This window comes from Poecilia reticulata, linkage group LG3, assembly GCF_000633615.1.
Source record: "Poecilia reticulata strain Guanapo linkage group LG3, Guppy_female_1.0+MT, whole genome shotgun sequence".
NCBI lineage: Eukaryota > Metazoa > Chordata > Actinopteri > Cyprinodontiformes > Poeciliidae > Poecilia > Poecilia reticulata.
Genome location: NC_024333.1, coordinates 20,427,426 through 20,448,351, shown reverse-complemented (window position 1 = coordinate 20,448,351; position 20,926 = coordinate 20,427,426). Strand labels below are relative to the sequence as shown.

General features: G+C 37.8%; 1 protein-coding gene across 1 annotated transcript in view; it reads right to left on the bottom strand.

Moving 5' to 3' along the window:
* The window catches only part of fes (FES proto-oncogene, tyrosine kinase), a 33,326-nt gene that overhangs the window by 4,701 nt on the left and 7,699 nt on the right, over positions 1–20,926 (bottom strand). The window contains exons 5-15 of the mRNA XM_008405442.2: positions 15,066–15,203; positions 14,861–14,980; positions 14,608–14,730; positions 12,189–12,384; positions 11,270–11,350; positions 8,358–8,555; positions 7,884–8,006; positions 6,890–6,943; positions 4,523–4,641; positions 4,316–4,410; positions 4,120–4,243 (exon numbers count right to left, since the gene is read on the bottom strand). Of these exons, the coding sequence (XP_008403664.1) occupies positions 4,120–4,243; positions 4,316–4,410; positions 4,523–4,641; positions 6,890–6,943; positions 7,884–8,006; positions 8,358–8,555; positions 11,270–11,350; positions 12,189–12,384; positions 14,608–14,730; positions 14,861–14,980; positions 15,066–15,203 (1,371 nt within the window). The remainder of the gene's footprint in view (positions 1–4,119; positions 4,244–4,315; positions 4,411–4,522; positions 4,642–6,889; positions 6,944–7,883; positions 8,007–8,357; positions 8,556–11,269; positions 11,351–12,188; positions 12,385–14,607; positions 14,731–14,860; positions 14,981–15,065; positions 15,204–20,926) is intronic.

Below are 20,926 nucleotides of genomic sequence, written 5' to 3'. Positions count from 1 at the left end.
AGATATTTTTTCTTGTTTTAGAAAATCTTGACAAGATAAATTTTCTTGTTCTGTTGGCAGATAATTTTTCTTATTTTAAGAAAATTATACCCTATTTTTGTACTTTTTTTTCTTGTTTTTGAAAGGGGACTTTTTGCAGTGCACTGTTTAACTCTCCAGAATTTTCTTGTTTTCAGAAATTTTCTATTGAATTTATCTCTACTTTTCAGGGGGTTTTTTCAAACGAGCTACAAGGACATTTCAAGTCTGAATAAAGAACCTGTTAAATCTGTGCGCAGTCAAACTAGAGATAATGGGACTTTTCTCAATTAGCTCACAAATGAGAACAAACACATTCTGCTAACAGAATAAAATAACATCTTTCCTGGAATGAAGATGCAGAGCCGCTCCTAACATCATTGTGAAAAAGCCTTTCTCTGCAGGAAGTCTGATTACCTTTCAAGAGGAAAGTTGGGGAAATTCTGCATGTTTTTGTTCATATTTATATAAAATAAAGCAAACAGTTCCAAAAGAACAGATATGTTTGCAATAAAAAATAAACTTTTCTGAAAGGCAGTGAGAATTGTGATGCTGGAAAGAAAAATAAATGTGTGGAAAAACATATCAAATCATGGATGCTGCAGAGGGTAAAATGCATCCTCTCCTCTATGCTAGATGCAAATAATGTTTCTAATTCAATAAATTGTCTACATTCTTAAAATGCTTTTTAAAATACCAAAAATAAAAGTTTATGATTGTGAAGAAAACAGACTCTTCAGMTGCAGAGATAAATAATCACAATTGTAAAAATAGAAACTCTCAGAAAACAAAGATATGTTAAATTAACATAACTGCAAAACAAGGCTGCTTGTTTTGCAGTCTGATACAGTTATAAGTTACCACGGACTCCTGAAATGTCATGCATATTTAATTTTTATCTCCAAATGAGTAAAATAGTTGCATCATTCCTGCCTTTTTCAATCCGCAGCATCACATTGATTTAGCAGCATTAGTGAGACCCGATGTTGCTCTTAAAGCTCTGAAGAAAACCTAATCAGGTCAGGACTTGGAGTTCCCTGAAAATTAGAGAAAAATTATATTATAATTTTCATTTTCTTCTCCTTCTTTGATCACTTCTGCTCTATTTTTGGGTGAACAATAAAAAAATTGGTGCAAATTGTTCCCATCTGCTGAATCTGGTCGACACGTTGGCTTTGGCATCTATTATAGGCTCAATCTGTCTCCTGAATCAAGTGCAGGAATAAAATGGCRAGAGCAAAACAATAGCAAAAAACKTYGAATATTATGAAAATTAGTGACATATTGAGTTGACTGCATTTAAACATTTGCAGGTTTGTTTCTTACTACTTTTGCTGACATATTTAAAGTCGTCTCTTCCTGTTTGAATAATTCAAGTTTTACTTTTTAAGATCTTGACTGTTTACATTAAGTTTCCTTGAACAATTCTGTCTTTTCAGTTTAATCCAATGCAGAACTGAATGCTTGTGCCATTAAATTACGCTTACGGCAATGAGTCACAGATGAGTTCTCACATTTTGTTTGAGGAAATTCCTTTATTCCTGTTTTTAAAACTGTCATGACAACACATGGGGAAGTGTTGTGAGGAAAGTTAACAGTTTGATGATGTCTGTGTGCTAATTTAAGGGCTTATATGTCAGTCCACATCAGAGGAGCTTGAGCTGCTCTTGTTCTCTGGAATATTTCCAACACTCAACATTAACATAAAGGTTATGGGTGAAAATTATAAAACAATTAACTTTTATTTCTCTCRYGTTCTGCTTTTGGTGTTTCTGTGCTCAAATTGGGAAACCCGGATCTACAGTGAGAGAAATCCTGTTGGTTGAAAGGCCACTCAGCAGGAAGTCTTTCTAAAACGCCAGATTTGCAAATGCATTGAGCAACGAAGATTTTAATTTCTGTAGACATGCTGTGTAATCTGAAAAAATAAAAATTTTAATTGTTTGGACAGCTTTATCTTYGTTACATTTGCGAGGCTGAAAACATCATCCCAAGTATTAAGAGTCGGGTTGGCAGCATCATGTTATGGGAGTGTTTTACTGCAGGAGGGACTGGTGCACTTTACAAAAGATGGCTCCATGGAGGAAGAACATTAAATTGAAAAAGTGAAGCAATATCTCAAAATATCAGCCGCRAAGTTACTGTTTAAGAACACATGGATTTTCTAAACGAATAACGACTTTAAGCATAGACGAAATCTTGTTACAAATYGTCTWAAGGAAACAAAATCAATGTTTTGGAGTTGATGTCCTGATCTCAGTGCTATGGAAATCTAAAGAGTTAAACTTTTTTTCYCGTGAGTCCACAGAATATTTTCCTAAAAGYCCTGGGAAYCATCAAGATGTTTTCTGAGACGAGCTGTAATGACCTTGAGGTTTTTGTTTTGAAACTCTGTCATTCAGGCCATTTCTGCCTCTTTCCTTTGGTGAAGACATGAACTCTGACATGAACTTTGACCTAAACTAGGGCAAGTGAGACCTTCAGTTCTTTGGATGCTGTTTTGGGATTTTTTTGTGATCTCTTGGATGAGTCGTCACTGTGCTCTTAACTTCTGTTGGCCAGCCGATCCTGGAAAGTTCACCACTGTTCCATGTTTTTGCCATTTGTGGATAATGGCTCTCACTGTGGTTCGTATTGTGCAAAAGTTTTAGAAATTACTTTCCAGACTGATAGTTCTCAATTACCTTCTTTACTTGCTCCTAATTTTTTGGTGATCTAGGCATGATGTCTAGCTTTTGAGAGTGTACTTCACTTTTTCAGGCAGTCTTCACTGAGAGCAGTGGTGCAGGTGTGGCTAGAGACAGAAATAAACCACTACAACTTTTGGATCATTCTTTCCCTAATAATAAACACCTTCATTTAAAAAACTGCATTTTGTGTTTACTTGTGTTGTTTTTGATGTTCTGAAACACTCAAAGTGCAAAAAGAAATCACAAAGGGAACAAACATTTTTTTTTCCAGCACTCCGTAGCTGGAGCACAGGAGGCCATTGCTTTGAATCACCCCACTCTAACCTTCCCTGCAGCAGCAGCGCCGACTCATTTCCTCTGCAGTGGCTGAGTTTCTCTGAGTGTGACAGCTTTGCTGTTCAAGCTCAACTATCCATTCCTGACATTCCGGTTGGTATCAGCTCAAAAACGGCCGCTCTTGCACGTTATAGATTCACAAAAGGAATCAGCTAAACAAAAAGGGAAAGAAAAAAAACTGCACTGGAGGGATGATGGCTGGAGCAGAGACTAAGCGAAATCCCTGGTTCAGACACTTCTGTGTGCWTGTTGTCGGATGAAAGCTGCAGTGGGAAACCACTGCTGTGAAGCACTGAGTGAGGTCAAGGATGGTTTCAGGGTGCTGGGCTGCAGGAAAACTTTCTCATCTCTGTAAAATCAATGGAACATGCAATAAACATGGACAACGCTCCATTCCTAAAGTTTCACACTAAGCCTTCAGCAGCTCTAACCCACACACTCAGACTGAGCAAGAACCAGTTGGCAGAGAAGAAAAAGACGAATGATGACCTGGAGACGACTGGCAGCACTCCAAAGGTTAAAAGCTTCACCTCAGTGACTTTGCAGGAGGTCCCCTCAAACAAGGAATGAAAGCAGTTAAAATGGCCAAAATCCATTCTACTGAAAAGGTTACAGAGGTCACATGAATGCCTCCAAGATGTGATGCCTTTAAAATTCAACCTTTTTATTATTCTAAATAATAAAAAAAAAAATTTTGTTTTTTGTTTTTGCATTCAGTGGCGGCATTCAGCACCCCACAACTCTTTTACATGGATGCAGTTTTTTCTGTTTGAATGCATGTTAGTTGTTACGGTTGATTATACGTTCCTTAAGCTTTGTGAGTCGTGTGAAATATTAGTTTTGCCTTTCATTTATTGGAACGACATTTCCTTTTGGCTAAATGAAGATCTTGCCTTAAATCTTTCATCATCAGCGCTGCTTTTGTAAGAAAACTAAACTAATTAACAGCCTTGCTTTAAAAGTTTCACAAGTTTTTCCTAGTTGGAAAAAAGTGCGAAAATAAAACTCACTGTACAAAGACACAAGAAGGATTTTTTGGTGATTTATTTTATCAGTAAAACACATCGCCACCAACCTGTGGATGCACTTCTTACTCTCCAGGTACTCCATTCCTGCTGCTACATTTTCCGTCATTTTGACCAACATCTTAGGCGTCAAACTGTGACCCTCGGTCCGCAGGAAAGAGAGGAAATCCCCGCCTGGAAACGTTTAAAACAGAGAGTGAATGATGCAGCTGAGTGGATGGAGCTAAAGATGGAGATGGTGTTCACCTGAAACGAGCTCCATGATGATGTAGATGGGCTGTTTCTGTGTGCAGACGCCGATCAGCTTTACGATGTTCGGATGGTTGTACTGCTTCAGGATCCTGCAGGATACAAGGACGTCTCAGAGACTTTGCTGCTGATTGATCTGTGTGTGCGCGTGTGTGTGCGTGTGGGCGTGCGTGTGTGTGTGTGTGTGTTTGGAGACACACTGACCTGGCCTCCATCAGGAACTTGCTCTTATGCTCTGGAGCCAGATTCTCTTTGCAGGACTTCACAGCTACAGGAGTGTTATCAGAGCGTAAACGGCCRCTGTACACCTCTCCAAAGTTGCCCTGCAGAGACATTTTTAAACATTTATGAAGCTCCTTCAAGATTTGTTTCATTCTATCACAGACTTCTGACACCGTGTTTCCTTTAACCATATAATTCCACAATTTGACATGTCAAAAATAAATTGACTTAATTTTGAGGTGGTTATTTGTTTGTTTACCATATTGAAATTTGTGTATTTTGTAAAACTGCAATGAAAATGTTTTTTTCTCATCACACGAATCACGTGATCAACCACTAGACGTTGCCACTGGTGAGGATGATGGTCCAGCATGATTTTAAGGACTTATTGCTTGAACAAACTAATTCACATGTGATTTTATTTGCGTTTCTTACTTAATAGAAACACTGCAATTGTGAAATTGTGCTTTTTCAACATTAGTGGAATATTGCCAAGGTTTTGAGCACATTTGTTGTCCTAACACAGATATAGTCTTCATTTATTGCAATTGCATCTTGTTCTGTGTATCTTTGTGTTCTTGGTGAGTTTTTGGGTTATTCTGTAGTTTGTGCAGAAAATTKWAACTATTTAATTATCACATCTCAGAGTTTTGGACTAAAGAAATKGTATTTTGCAAAATTGTGCAGCATCTTAGCTGTCGTTCAGCCTTAATACTGAAAGAGTCAAACGTTTCTAATCTTTAATGCCATGTATGAAGTCATTACAAAAAGTGGGAAGTTGTGTGGAATAAAAAAAAATAAAACCTAGTGTTGATATAGAGCTTAGCAAGACATGTGTTGCATCACCTCCTCTAATAACAGCACTTTATTTTTGGTGATTTAATGAGACTAAATTATGTTGCTTTAAAAGGAAAATTGATCTTAATTTTGTCTAATGACTGTGTTCAGCTGAGAAACAGCATTAAAATCCAAAAGTTGCATCTCAGACTCTAAAGGCCTTTTACAGTATCCTATTTTAAAAATCAAAACTATCTTAAACATGAGTTAATTCAGAAAAAGACTGAACAAGTTTGGATTGTTTGAAATGAAAGGGCTGAAAGAAGAAACTGACAGCATGTTGCAAAGTCGCATGAATCCCAAGGCTTCTGGAAAAATGCAATAAGAAAAGATTAGACTACAGTAGAAATATTTGGTCCTAATGCACTGCAGCATCTTTTGCAGAAAGCAAACACAACACAAATTTTCTTCTCACAGAACATGAGCGCTCTGCAACCCAGACCAGATCTAAACAAGACTGATATGTGGTGAGACCTTCAGTGAGCTTTGCACATATAAATGTCTGAGAACTTCAGCAATATCGAGAAAAAAAAGAGGCTTAAATGACTAATTCAAGCTATTTTGACTAAATCTGATCTTGGTTGAGATTTTTTTCCCATGACTTCAACTATATGAATGTAATAAGGTATTAATAGTTCAGATCCTAACACGATATCCTGCACTGATTTCTATCCATGTCCTGATAAGAAGCTCTTCCTTTCTCTCTTCAGCCCTGAGGACGCAGCAGCCCTGATTTCCCAAAGGAATCTAAAACTTAACAGCAGATTAAATGAAACCAAAGAAAGGCTGTGTCGTTTAAGGATCTTAAATTACTTTTTCCTCCTTCATGAGGATTTAAATTGGGCTTGCAACTGAGCAGATGCAGTAAGTGTTCTTGACCTGCTGCAGAGATTTTCATGTTTTACTCTCCATACTCGCRGTTAAAATCAGTTTTTAATATCCCTCCTTACAACCCCCCACTGGTTTTGCCTTACATCAATACATCCATCAATATTTGCTATCTAACACAAACAGTGCAATGAAAATTTTACTTTTAGATTACAAAACAGCTTGAAGGTTTAGTGTTTCACAGATGAGTTAACTTTTCTCCAGGCTTTCAGTGTTGTACATTTTATACCCAGCAGTGTTGCCGACCTGTAGCCAGCAAACATAATCAAGTGGGACCGTTGAGGTGTTTCCCCCCGAAGCAGTTTAAATTTAAGCAAAAGCAGTCAACATCAACAGTCTTCCTGCTGTGCAGAAATTAACTCCCAAGTGACGCTGAAATTAAAAAGAACTTTCTAGAGACAGAAAGCTCAGAAATCTGAGCTGAAGCAGCAGAAACACCAAAACAGGCATCATTAAGAGGAACACTTCAGAGGAAAACCACAGAGGGGCAGCTGTGTCACAGCTAAACTTGAAAATGTAGGTAAAAWTTTTTTACATCACTTTTTTACTTGAAAACAATGTTGAAGTAAAGATTTCTCTCACATCACTTCAGTGTTTCTGCCAGTAGATGTGAGACTTACTCACCTTTCCAATGAGGGGGCCCAAGAYAATGTCGTCGTGTTCAAGCACCCATTTATCCTGCAGGGGTTGGAAACCAAAGGAGAGGCTGTGTTACTCTGTGACAGCAGCAGGTTACAAAGCGGAATGGTGATTATTTGGGAAGAAATTTAATAGGGGCGGAAGTTAAGATTTTTATATGTCAAGCTTTGGACCTTAAAGGTGACCTACTATGCTTCCTCGAACAGGTTAGGATAGGTCTTTTGCACAAAATCATTCTTAGATTATGACATTTCATTCTGCTCAATTCTGCCTATTTTCAGCTCCTTTCAGAATGGGCTGTTTTAGGGCCTCCTGTCACTTTAAATGCAAATAAGCTGCTGCTGGACACGCCTCCTGACTCAACGATTACACTCACACATGAACATTTTCTGTAAACAGATGAATTATACAAAGGTACATCTTTGAAAAGCAGGAGTAGAGCCTCCTACTCAACCAACAATTATGCAGTTGCAATTGTGCAACGCACACATCGGTAAAGCCAGTTGACCAAATTTGCTGGAGCCCCTCTTGGGTTGCTAGGTAACTGTGGAACGGCTRCCAATAAGTTTTTGACACGGTTCATTTTAAAGACACCAAAAAACAAACAATATTGCCCAAAAAAACAGCTGGGTGGTTTTTAAGCACTTGGGCTGTTTTCAGAAGAATAGAGACCCAAATGGAAATATAAAAACCTGCAAACCTAATCTTAGATAGACAGATTTCTTATCATCTGCCAAAATCAGTCTGAACATATTTTGCMCTTGGATAATAAAACTACTGGATTCATCGATTTAATTGAAGTAACAACCCTCTGAAGCTTGAGCGGTGAGAAAGCAACATAGTTCGTGTTGCAGCTCGGACAGATAACCAGAGCGGATCGCCACAAACCAGACCACATAGATAACATCAGGTGATAATTATGAGCATAAAGTGTATTAGATAAGCAAAGTTATGAAAATAATGTGAGTCACGGTTTTACTTTYAGTATTGGTTTCTTCAGGATGGCCTCTGATTTTTTGGTGACAGGTAGACGAGACGACTGCAGGTGATTGATAAGCTTTGGGATGCTGTGGAAACCTTCTCCATCCAGACGGTACAAATTCTACTGACACACATGGAAACAAGTTCAGAAGAAACCTTMCTGACATAAAGAGAAACACTCTATGAAARTGCTGTTTTTAATTGTTATATTAGCTGAACTGATGTGTTCTTGTATACAGTTGGTGTTGAATTAGCAGGATAAATACCCAAGCTGGGGAAAACTACATAGTTGCTAAAATGCTTGCATAGTTTTTATTTACATTAAAAAAYGAAAAAAAAAAMMWYYTTTYCMAAAMYTTTKRARRWWWWAAAAAACTGTATTCTTAAAAAAAAATAGAATGCAATATTAATTGAGGATGGAGTGATGCAAGAAAGTGAAATGCGAGCTGCRCTCWTAGAAAGGTTTACTTACATCCRTGTACTGAATGAGGAAGTGCTTGCACAATCCTTCCCACTGCACAGAGATGACATACACCTGCTTTTCCTGACTCTTCCTCACCAGAAAGTCTCCCTCGTTCTGGAGCAGCTGCTGCACCTCCAGCCGAGGAATGGCTCCGTGGTACCAGTCCTGCTGAGACAGGGGCCGGTCCACTTCCTGGACTTGGTGAACCTGGAAGCAGGAGGAGGAGGAAGACAGGAAGATGGGATCTTTACTGGTGCTGGCAGGAGTCTTAGGAAAATAAAAAGAGACAGAGGWGGTGCAGAGATCTGGGAGAGATTATTTGAAGACACTTCAGTCGAGACGCTATAAAACTTAAAAGTCTGAGCACTCCACCGTCCGTGCATGCCTGTCGGGCTCCAGAGTGATGTGACATAGAGAAGAAGGAGCGGCTCACTCAGAAATTACATTTTCCACTTCAGGTGCAGCATTTTAAATATCACAGCATTTTCCCCATTTGAACTTTCCGCCCCCGTCGGTGTGTTTCTCAGCATTTTAAACGTAAACTTGCTGATTGTGGAATAGAGCTGAATTTGGGTCGAGCAGAACTTTGAAAGCAGTTGACCTTAAAATGTCCGTGCAGCGTGGAGTCAGAGCACGTTAAACCCACAGGATGTCCTCTGAAACCCTGACACGGCGTCAGCAGAGTGATTTATTGTTTGTTGCACTGCGAGGTTTGGGGAGTCAAAAACAGACCCTGCAGTCAACCTGGACTCAGGTAGGACCAGAAAGGAAGGGACATCACCTTCAGCAGGAACAAATGTCCTTCACTCATAATATAGTTATATAAAGCTGTAACCAAAACTATGAGTTAAAGAGTAATCAGCTCCACAAATAAACATGTAACAGAATTTAACAAGAAACAAAATAATAATAATAATAATAAATTGCCCTATTTTATTATTTTTAGCATAATATAAAATAATTATAGATTATTATATTATAAAATTATAACATAATATTATAAAATATTAGGAAAATSTCCAGTTTTCTAATAAGCAGAAAACTRGACTTTGGTTGCAAAAGCATATCTCTAATATAACATAAMATAACATAGGATACTTGGCTTTTAATCATAAAAATCCAACAATTATTTTTTTCAAGCTTTATTTTACTCTTTGCATGTTTCTACCGTCTTGTGTAAAAAACCTACAACGATGATTCATTTAAAATGTATTAAAACCATCATGGCCTCCATTTCCTGCAGATAAGACCAAAAAGTTAATATCACACTTCCTTAATTCTTATGCAATCTATATAACCAGGTCTCACCTAACAGGTGAGCTGCAGTTATAAACTTTATGACSTAAATTTCTCATTCATGTTTTYAGCTGGGCATTGTGGTTTGTTTGCTGTAGTTTTTGTTGCTTTTRCCGCCATTGAGCTCGTTTTTCTTTGAATGAACACATTATCTAATAAATAACCTAGTAAATAAATGAACTTCTCAGAATATTTTATTTAGATGACAAATACAAACCGGATTCCAAAAAAGACCATCAGTGATGCAGCTTCTGAACGGAGCGTTGATAACAACTTGGGTTATCCTTGTCCTCTCTGGATGACATGGCGTCCCAGTGCTCCATAAAGAACTTCAAATCGTGACTCATCTGACCACAGAGCAGTCGTCCATTTTGCTTCACTCCATTTTAAATGGCTCCTGGCCCAGTGCAAACGGCTGAGCTTGTGGAGCTTAGAAATGGCTTCCTCTTTGCACTGTAGAGTTTCAGCTGGCAGCGGCGGATGGCACGGTGGAATGTGTTCACTGACGATGCTTTCTGGAAGTATTCCTGAGCCCATGCTGTTATTCCCTTGACAGCGGCATTCCTGTTTGAGGTGCAGTGACGTTTAAGGGCCCAGAGATCACGAGCATCCAGTAGAGTTTTACGGTCTTGACCCTTACGCACAGCGATTGTTCCAGATTCTCAGAATCTTTTGACGATGTTATGCACGGTTGATGATGATAACTTAAAAGTCTTTGCTATTTTACGCTGGGTAACACCATTCTGGTATTGCTGCACTATCTTTCTGCGCAACAATGGTGGAATTGGTTATCCTCTACCATCTTGGCTTCAGAAAGACACTGACACTCTAAGAAGCTCTTTTTATACCCAATCATGTTGTCAATTGACCTAATTAGTGTTAATTGGTCTTCCAGCTGTTTGTTATATGTTCAATTTCCTTTTGCCAGGCACTTATTGCTACTTGTCCCAACTTTTTTTGGATTTGTAGACACTGTGAAATTTTGAATCAACATATTTTTCCTTTAAAATGTTACATTTACTCATATTTAACTTTTGAACCGCCATCTATGTTCTATTACGAATAAAATGTTGACATTGGCCATTTCCACATCATTGTATTCAGTTTTTATTCACAATTTGTTTAGTGTCCCAACATTTTTGGAATYCGGTTTGTATTTGATTAACAGTTTGGTCAGGTAGTTTACACTAATCACAAACTACTGCTCATATTTCTGTAAATAAGGGAAACTTCAGCAGGAGCTCATAATCAATGAAACATTAATTAGTAATCAGTCTCACATGTATCCCTGGCTCATCTCATAATCAGTTACTGACTGATATTGGCCTTTTTAATTTAATGAGATCATCCTGATAAGCCAATGATCAGTTCATAATTCCTAATTAGTTTCTGTGCAACAAAAATTGTTTTTCTGGCCCTTATTTGTAAGATGTTACCAAAATGTGGTAATTTTTATTACCTTTCAGAAGTAAGGAACGTTTTATTCCTTACTTCATAAACACTCGGCTTGTTGGACTGATCTGAATTGGAATGAGAATAATTTTAATTTCCTTGGGGAAATATTTGTCCACGTCAACTATTGTTCCCTGCATAAGCAGCTTAATGAAATATTAATACCATCTTACCTCAGATTTGTGTCTGAACAGGTTGCTCAGGTTGTTTATGATCCCGTCCACGAGGATTTTACCCAAAGTTTGAACATTGTCCTAAAAATAACAGAGCAAAACATCAAGGTGAATATAATGTAAACTGTAAAGTTTTATGCAACAAACAAAAGGTGATCAAAAGAAAACATTTGCTTTAATTGTTATTTTCTACGTCTCATGTTGCTTTCAGTTTCTCTCATAATGTAACCGAATGAGTAACCATTTCAGAACATATTTTGTTTCGTTATGCTGCAAGCACTAAAGTTTGAACAGTGTCCTTGGTACTCTGAATATAATTTGAAAATAAAAAAAAAATACAAAGATTTCTCTCATTTAAATCAGTGGAGACAAATATTTCTGGGTTGTCCGACCACCAACATTGACAAGTTATGCAACTTTTAAAAGAAAAATAACAGAACYATGTGAATTCAAGGCGTAGTCAAAGGAAAATAGTTTAAGGATTACTTTAACTAGACCGATGTTTGGGATCTGTAACCTGGTAAATCTATATAGAAATRGAAAGAGGTGAAAACATCCAGCATATCTGCCTCCCAGCAAAGGTTACAATTTGTTTTTGTTTTGAATTTTTTYCTRAAATTTTATTTCTAAAASTTTCAGACTCTGGTTTTGAAGTGGTCCTCATTTCTATTCCATGTTAGTTTTTTATTTAATTATTTATACAAAACTTACAGCTTCAACTTGATTTGAAACTTTCTCTGTGCCACATCAACACTGTCTCATTTTAAAACCAAATGTCGGTAGTTCTTCTCCACCGAAAACACCCAGTCACTTTCAGTGAGGTGTTACACAAGACGCCTGTTTACTGGCCTGCTTCAAAGAACTGACAACAACTGAGGAAAAGGGAAACCAGAAAAAGTCTGCAGCAGGGGGAACATACATTGCTTGTGCTGGATAAAAGCGAAACAGAGTCCATGTCCAGCCTGAGGGCCTGTGGAGGTTCTCTGAAGCCCAGCTGGTCCAGTTTCTCCTTTAGAAGAAGTCTTTGAACCTCCAGTTTGGCTTTTATACCCTGAGACAGAGCAACCTGCTGTCTGCACTCCTCCATTGCATGTCTCTTGCTGAACTGATAAACCCTGAGGAGAGAAAACATAAATTATTATTATTTTTTTTATTTATTTAGTGCATCCTGAAGTTTACTACCTGCACCTCAGTCAGCTGTGATGGTCCATGAAACTAATTAGAAACATGCRCAACAGCCACAGGTTTCAGGCCACAAAAACATCCTGAGTTGCACGTAGGTGTTGCTTTTGATCGCTGAGGTTGTTTGTGTTGTGAAATTCTTGAGGGGCTTCCRGAAAACAAGTTTCTGGATTTTAATGAAATTTCTCAATTTGATATAAAAGTTGGGAAAAWTACGTTGAGCAGAACAACTTCAGATCAAAYATTTTAGAAAAATCTATAATTTAATTTKACTAAAAAACAAAATTAAGCACTTTATGTGTTTATCTGTCTTTATTGTTGGTCGACAGCTCAACCTGAAATATCTCCTATCTGCATCCGTCCTGGGGATGCTGATGCCAGAATGGTTATTTTCAGCAGCTGTTGATCTGATTTCAGCAGCTGCAGCGAAGTGATTTGTGTTGGTCTGTGTGGTGAGCAAAGCTACCGGTTAACAGTTTAGCCAGAGATTTCGTCTTGTCTTTTATGATAATCATGGGCCTAYAGACATGTCATTTCAAAGATACATCTGCCTACTTCCTGATCAGCTTGTGKCTCAACCTTAGTTGAAGGCTTCCATTGGTGTGCTTTAAATAGGACCTAAAAGCCATTTCCTGGTTTTATGGTATCTGGAAAATTAGCTCTTCAAAAACCTCCAGATTGTTAAATAACTGTTACCCAGCAACCCCCGCTGAACCCAGCCCCATCACCTGGCAAAGCCACAGGACGTTTGGTCAGCTGGTTTTACCACTGTATGGACTGTACAATGGCTGCTGGATGAGACAAATGTTTTCTTGTTGGGTTACCACACAGAAATCACTTGCTACATTATTGTTGGTTGTACAGGAGGCCCCACTTCTGCTTTTCAAACATTTGTGGTTGTATAATTACGCATCTCTTTGCAACCGTTTTCAAGTGAGTGTAAACGCTGAGTTGGGGGGCGCGGTCAGCAGAGGCTTATTGGGATTTAAAGAGACAAGAGGCCATAAAACAGCTCMTTCTGACTGGAGATCCAAATGGACAGAACTGATCAGACTAAAATATCATCATCTCTGAATGATTTTGTGTAAAAAATGTCATGAACATGTTTTGTATAGCACACAAACGTATCCAAACCTATTCAAGGAAGATAATGGGTCTCTTTTTAAGATGGATACGATTGTTTTCCGTTGGTTTCTAACTGACAAGAATCAGGACAAATGTGGATGGAGAATGTAAATTTAAAATTAGGAATGCTTTAATATGCAAGCTAACATCCAGAGAGGATGAAAATCGACAGACCACCAGAGAGGAAACTTTCTGAAAAGGGTTAACAGAACTGCCGAGAGCAGATCAGATAAGATTTTAGGTTTCAGATATGAATAATGTAGGTACGCCCTTTTCATGAGCCGCAGTAACTTAATGGTTGACATTCTGCTCTTCCTCTTTCTGACTGACGATCATCCAAATACACACAACCAGCAGCATCCATGCATGTTACTTCACTTCAGCTGCTAGTAAATTATTTGCCATGTGCTGAAAACAGTGAAGCATCTGTTAAACCAGCTCTTCCCTGAACTGTATTTCCCAGTCTTGAGGTGACATTGTTTGTGAATTGTTTCAAGAGAAATGAGCTGAACTGAATTGCTGTGGAGTCTGAAGGGGAACATTAAGCCTGACAGCTTCGAAAAGGTCACAGCAGGTCAGCTTGAAACAGCTTTTCCTGCTGGTTTACAAAATGCTTCTGTGAAAATGTCACCAGAGGGCAGCGCGACCTCCRCTTACCTAAAAAACACCTTGAAAACACCATATGTGCTTCCTGGCTTTCTGTAATGATTGTCAGAGTTTTGCAGATAAACACTCTGTTTCCTCTTGTCCTTCAGGAGCTAATTAATGACTGGATCAAACCTGTGACACCTCTGGACAGGCTTGTCAACCAAGAAAAACGAGGAGACCRGGATTCAKAACTCCATGCATATTACTGCCTTATTATTATTAATAAGGTGCTTGCAGCCTCTTGAGACCAGGCCGCCTATTAGCAGTCACTCAGGACTGCACACAGAGGCAACGCGGGAGCAAAATTTCAGCAATTTGCCACCAGAGCTCCCAAAGATCGTTTCCTCCATTGTGTGAAYGCAGCAGCCCTGCTCTCTCTTCACCTCTGGCCTTTTTTGTCTCCGTCCACCTCGTTCTCYAGCTCCAGCTCCAGCTGCTCCACAGACGTCTGCTGAGAGCCCAGAGACCGAGCCAGGGCCAGGAGCTCCTCTTCGATCGCAGTCAGCCTAAGAGCAGAAGCACCGTGAGGGGGAAGTACAGGGAGTGTTTAAAGGACATACAGACAGAAAAGAAGAAGAGGAAGTCATTGAGATATTAACAGAGGAAACTGGGCCTTTGCTATCTCATTGTTCTCACTTGTGCTGGATCGTCTCCAAGGTGAGGTCATTCAGCTCGATCTCTTTGGGCTTCAGCTGCTCTGTGTCCTCCAGGAGGCTGCAGTCAAAGTCTACACAAACAGGGATCTCCCCGACGGACCTGAGATCAGAAACACGGACTCAACAGCTGCACTTCCATTAGAGCATCGTGACCTTTACTCTGCAAAAGTTTTGCTTCTTTGTACCGGTTCTGCTGGGTGAAGCTCTCGTACTCTCTGTGCGGATCGATGGCGATGAGGGCAGATGACATCTCCCTGTGGACATTCACCACTTCCTGCTGGAGGAGGGTGGAGATGTCAAAGTATTCCTGCAGGATCTCCTTCCTGGATGTGAAGAAGTTGGAGAGTTAATCACATTTTCCAGCCTCCTATGAATTACATTTCCTCTAGACCAGTGGTGTCAAACTCATTTTCATTTTGGGTCTAATCCAGATCATCAATGTCCTCAAAGGGCGATTGTGACAGAATGTACTGATAAAACCCMTTAATAAACTGTTATCCTACTATGCATCCTTGGACAGGTTAGGATAGGCCTATGGGTTAAACATTTTCTTCAMATTTTTTGCGCAAAATCAATCTTAGGTAATGAGATTTCAGTTCTGCTCCTTTCAGAATGAGATGTTWTATTGCCTCTTGTCTCTGCTGACCACGCCCAACATTTACACTTTATTCACACTGCAAGCAGTTGCACAGTTATACAGCTGTACATATTTGACAAGYATTAGTGGAGCCTTCTGCACAGCCAACAAGAATGCAGCAAGTGGTTTCTGAATGGYAAGTCAACAACAAAACACTTGTCTTGATTTGATTTGATTTGACTTGATTGATAGAGTAATATTTAAGCACACACCTCTTTTGAAGGTCCTATAAAAAGCTATGGAGGGCCACATTAGGCCCTCAGGCCTTGAGTTTGACAAATRTKCTCTAAACAAWTCTGTAATATTTAATTAGTGAAAGTAAATAGCCTTGAAAAAGTATTATTTACCACATTTATCATTGTAATTCAACCACATGCAGCTGTTTAGATTGACAACATGAATGAAAGCATGCTTGYAAAGTGGGGAAAAAATGATACACATTAATCCAGAATTGATCTTCAAATAAAAATGTCAAGTGAGGTTTGCATTTGTATTCAGCCCCTTGGAGTCAATATATCTACTTTTTGCTGCCTCATCTCATGTCTCCAACTTTCCACATTAAGAGTTTTTTTTTTTTTATCAACTTTCAAGTCTTGCACAKATTCTCATAAGTGTGGCTCTCCTGCTGAAAGTGAACCTCGCAGAACAGCTGAGCTGATACAAGATTTAATTACACACATATGGCCAGCATTTACTAATTGAGTGATTTCTGAAGGGAAGTGGTTTCACCGGTTTCTATGTAGGGACCTGACGGTAACAGAGGCCCAATACAAACGSAGGCGAAGAAACATAAAACGCCAGAGGAGAACGAAAACCTGCAAATGTAGCTACTTTRAGAAATRTTCATTTGTGAGACAGGTTTGATTGCTTGCATGATAATATTTAGATCTCATTCATTTCTTATATAAAAATCTGGTAATATGATGTATAGCAGAAGAAAAATGAAATAAACTGTTTCACAAATACAACCGCCCCCAAAGGTCAAACTCCGAGCATCCTTCCATGTTTTAACTGACCGAAGGGTGCCTCTCAGGTTCAAAGCATCCTCTGACGTAAATGACGTCCATTCAGGAATCCATGCCTTATTGAGTTTTATGAAAAGGGTTAAACGCTTTTGAAAGGGGCCACAGTTTTTCCCATTTTCACCAAAGCCTCTCAGAAGTGATCATACGGGTGTCTGCATCCTGAAGCCTCTCATCTGTCAAAGCAAACTGGAAACTCCTGAGCAGCTGGTCGTGTGTCAGAGCTGCGACTTTCTTCTTTTTACAGCTTCGGTCTGATTTGACTTCGGCCTTTTTCATTAATAATAATGAAAGGAAAAAAGGGGGTTCTTTCAGCACTTCATTTTTCAGTCTAAAATAATTAATAACATCAATAATTTGGGGAAAATTATGTGCTTTTTAGCAGACATCTTTTTGATGTTTTGACTCTTAATCATGTTTGATATGTGCAATATCGCTTTTGGCACCAGTCATGCATAAAATACCCAACAGGTTTGGACATATATTGGTCCAAACCTGTTGGGTGAAGCTCCACCCTCTGAGCTTCACCCATTTTTTTTTTTATTGTGTGTAAGTTGTGTTTTCCTTTTGTTTTATTGTTTTACATAATTTTATGTCCAGTGTCTTATGTATTAAGGTTAGCATCAACCTGCTGAGTGCCGAGGGACAAACAGATAGAAACCTTGGGTTATAATCCAGCATGTTTACAAATATTGTGTTTTTGTTCATTAATATGCTCCATTCCTGCTTAAATGCATAAATAAATCTGAAATATGAGCCTCGAACCTATAAGTGTAGAACACGTGTCTAACTCAAGGCCCAATGGGCCCAATCTGGCCCACTGTAGCTTTTTATCTGACCCTCTAGACTCCAACTTACATCAATAATCTCCTCCACTGTTTAGTAAATCCACAAAATCAAATATTTTTTCTGATTTTATTGTATTTTTTTTCTCAAAATTGGCCACAAACATTGTGCTTAAGGGATTGCTTTACTTGACGTAAAGTTGTAGAAGTTGATCGATGTAAATAATAAAAAGTCACATTTAACGTCTTACATTAGTGCAAATATTGTAAAAAAGGAAAAATCCATACAAATATTTCTAAATAAACACCACAAAATCTGTGATTTTAATAAAAAAAAATCACAAAAACAATCAAGAAATTCTGAATGGACTGAAAAGTTCTTCAGTCATTATTTCATTTTAAGGAACACTTATTGAAACCAGCAGATATTTATTGATACTTGAACAGTTTTATGGGTTCTATCAATAGATTCTGACTCAACCGGCCCTTTAAGAACAATAAGATTTTTGATTGGTGTTGAACGTCCCAAACAAAAACAATCAGCATTTTTAGAGACAAATGTTTTACAGTAATATAATTTAATTTTAATCACTTCAAATTTAATCTGATTTTTGCATTTTTCTCTGTTTTGCATTAAATAGGAGTAAAACAGTTTCCTTCATATTTTTGCATAATATTTTTGCTTGCTACAAAAATATTATGTAGCAAGCAATACATAATATTGCTTGCTACAATGTGCAACAAATCACACTTTACCTGTGATTTGTTGCACAGGTAAAGTGCAACAAATCTCAATAAAATAAAATTAAAAACCATGCATACAGACAAAGAAAATTAATTATGTTAATTGATAGATAAAGTAAGTAGAAAATTGGTGGAGATCTTTGTCTTTTGAGTGTTGCAGTTACAAACAAACCATTTTTCATGCTTTTAGCACCAACTTTATCTGCACTTTACTCTTCACCAACAATGAAGCAACAACATTTTCATCAATAACCGCAGCTTGAAGTGAAGCTTTTTTCTGCTTTGTTTTGTTTTTTCAGTTTTTTTCTTTGTAACAATCTAACACACGTCAATCTCTCTAGCTCTTTCTTGTTGATGTTTCTTGAAATCTTACATGTTTTTCCTCTTCACTTATTTAAAGATTTGATTTGAAGTCTTTTATTCACTTTGAATTGTTGATTTTTCTGTTCTCAAACTGAGGCTTTTTCTATCAAACCAGCTGCAGAAAAACAAAGTAAAGCTTCAACTGCATAAATAATTCATAGTAATTTCTTTTTGTTGAAACTAAGTGAGAAATAGCGATAAACCAGACATTTGACGTTTCACTCAGAGATGAGGAGGAGCCACTGCTGCGGCAGTCAGTTGGTTGAGTTATGRTTCCAAAACTGCTGAAATTTYCYATCATGCTATTCCTGTGGTAAAATGCGAGAGAAACCGCTGGAAGAACCTCAGTTTTCTCCAGCCTGCCCTTCCTAATTGAACATATATCACTTATAATAATACAACTGAAAATGTACCAATATGGATGTACGAAATTATTTCCTGTTGAAAAAACCATGGACAGTAATAATGTGGAGACTACAAGAAGAGCCAGCAAGTAAACATTAAGAACCCAGACAGCGACACAGAGCATTAACCCGCTAACATTAGCTTGACACATTTGGGTTTGTCTATAAAAACAAGAATAGCAAAAATGTGTAATGTTTAAAAAACAATTACTAAGTTTAGTGTTAACCCAATATTTTTACTTGAATCCATGTATCACAATCAAAGAAAACCAATCAATAACAAGATACCACTAATACTTTATCATTTTAACAACAGTGGAAATTGTGTTCCTTTGTATTTCAAATAAAAGCAATTAGATTCTGTGAAACGTACTGAAGTTAAATCTAAAGGTGTATGTGGAGCCACATGTATGTTTTCTTTCAGGAACTTTGAGACTTTAAGCTTTGTCCTCATCTGACCTCACGTGCTTCTGAAGGGAAGTGGCACCTTCATGTCTGCTGGCTGATCAAAAAATAATGCCACCTTAATCCAACTCCAGCCTGGTTACATTAGCAACCCATTAAATGTGGAGTCCACTTAAAAATGACTTTAGATTTTAATCAACTGCACATCAAGTTCCAGCTCATGTGTCTGACCTTTGACCCTGGTGCCGACCCGAGGTTTCCCTCTGTCCAAACCAGCTGTTTGAGGTGGAAAGGTTGTCTGGTGATTTACTCAGGAGCAAAAGATTATGAAACCAGTCAGAGTGGATCAGAGTTAGATTCACTTTAAGCCATATTTTAATCAGCTTTGACTTGATTCGAGGAACATTGTCTCAGCTTTTGCACTGTTTTAATTTTACATCATGTTTTTGCTCTTGACACTTTTGGTTTTGCAACAAGTGTTTCACTTGTCCTTTTATTGCACACAAACTGTAGARCAGCCTTTCTGTGAGAACTAATTTCTGCTTCTGTAAAGTGAGGCGGATCAGAGAGCGGAGGATTTTACAAACCGTCTCCGTGGTCGTTTACGCGCTTCGACGCTTGGACATCGCGCAATRRCACGCAGTCTTGTTAGTTAATTTGAGCTAAGCTAAATATACCACAGAGATATTTTAAGTTTTCAGTACAAACTCTCAGGAAAGACCAGAAAATGTTAGAAGTGCCAAAAAGAAAGAAGAAAGTGATTTCTCATGAGGAAATTTGTTGTTTGTTTTACACTCTTTAAAAAGAAAAATTGCTGTTCTTCTTGTTTTTCTCATAATTTGACTCCTGTTTCCTGATCTGCAGTGTTTTTGGCGCCACTACCTGACTGAGGTTAATATTTTTCTGCTACAGCTCACGTCCAACACCATCATAAAAGTTATAATTGTAGAGATTCCTGGCAGATGACAAACGTCTTGCGGGTTTTGAGTAGAGCAGACTGGGAAGYTTGAAAAAGCTACATCAGGTAACATACTGACTACAACTTTACAGAACCCAACTTTATAAACTTTGAATATCCTTTTAATTGATGCATGAATAAATATGTTTAAGAGTTTATTATTGGTGATTAAACAATTTGAAAATATTAGGCAAATGTTCMTACAGTGCTAAGAATAAATAATAAAACTGATTTCAGCTTTTTTTTCCTCTGAGAGTGAATACAAATCAAATCATCAGAGATTATGCTTTATTTTGTTTTGTTTTATTATATTTTTTGTAATTTTTTTTATTGCTAATTTGATAGGGAATGCCTTCATACCAGACTATATGATGCAAATATAACCTTAACTAATTTGCAACATTTGTCCTTAGAAGTTGTTTAAAATGAAAAGTTAAGTTCAACAGTAAATCAAATAAAATAATGAAAAGTGGATATAAAATGATGTATTTAAAACTACCGAATCAAAACAATGACAAATTGTTTTGATTCGGTAGTTTTAAATACATTGTTTTATATCTATTTTTCATCATCTGTTAATCTTATACATAAATATTTCCACTGCATTTAAATGAAAGTTTGTTGAGATTTTAAATATATGTCTCTAATTTTGTTTAAACCTCTCTCACACATGTGCGCGTGCACGCACACACGCACACACACACACACCCACACACACACACACACAC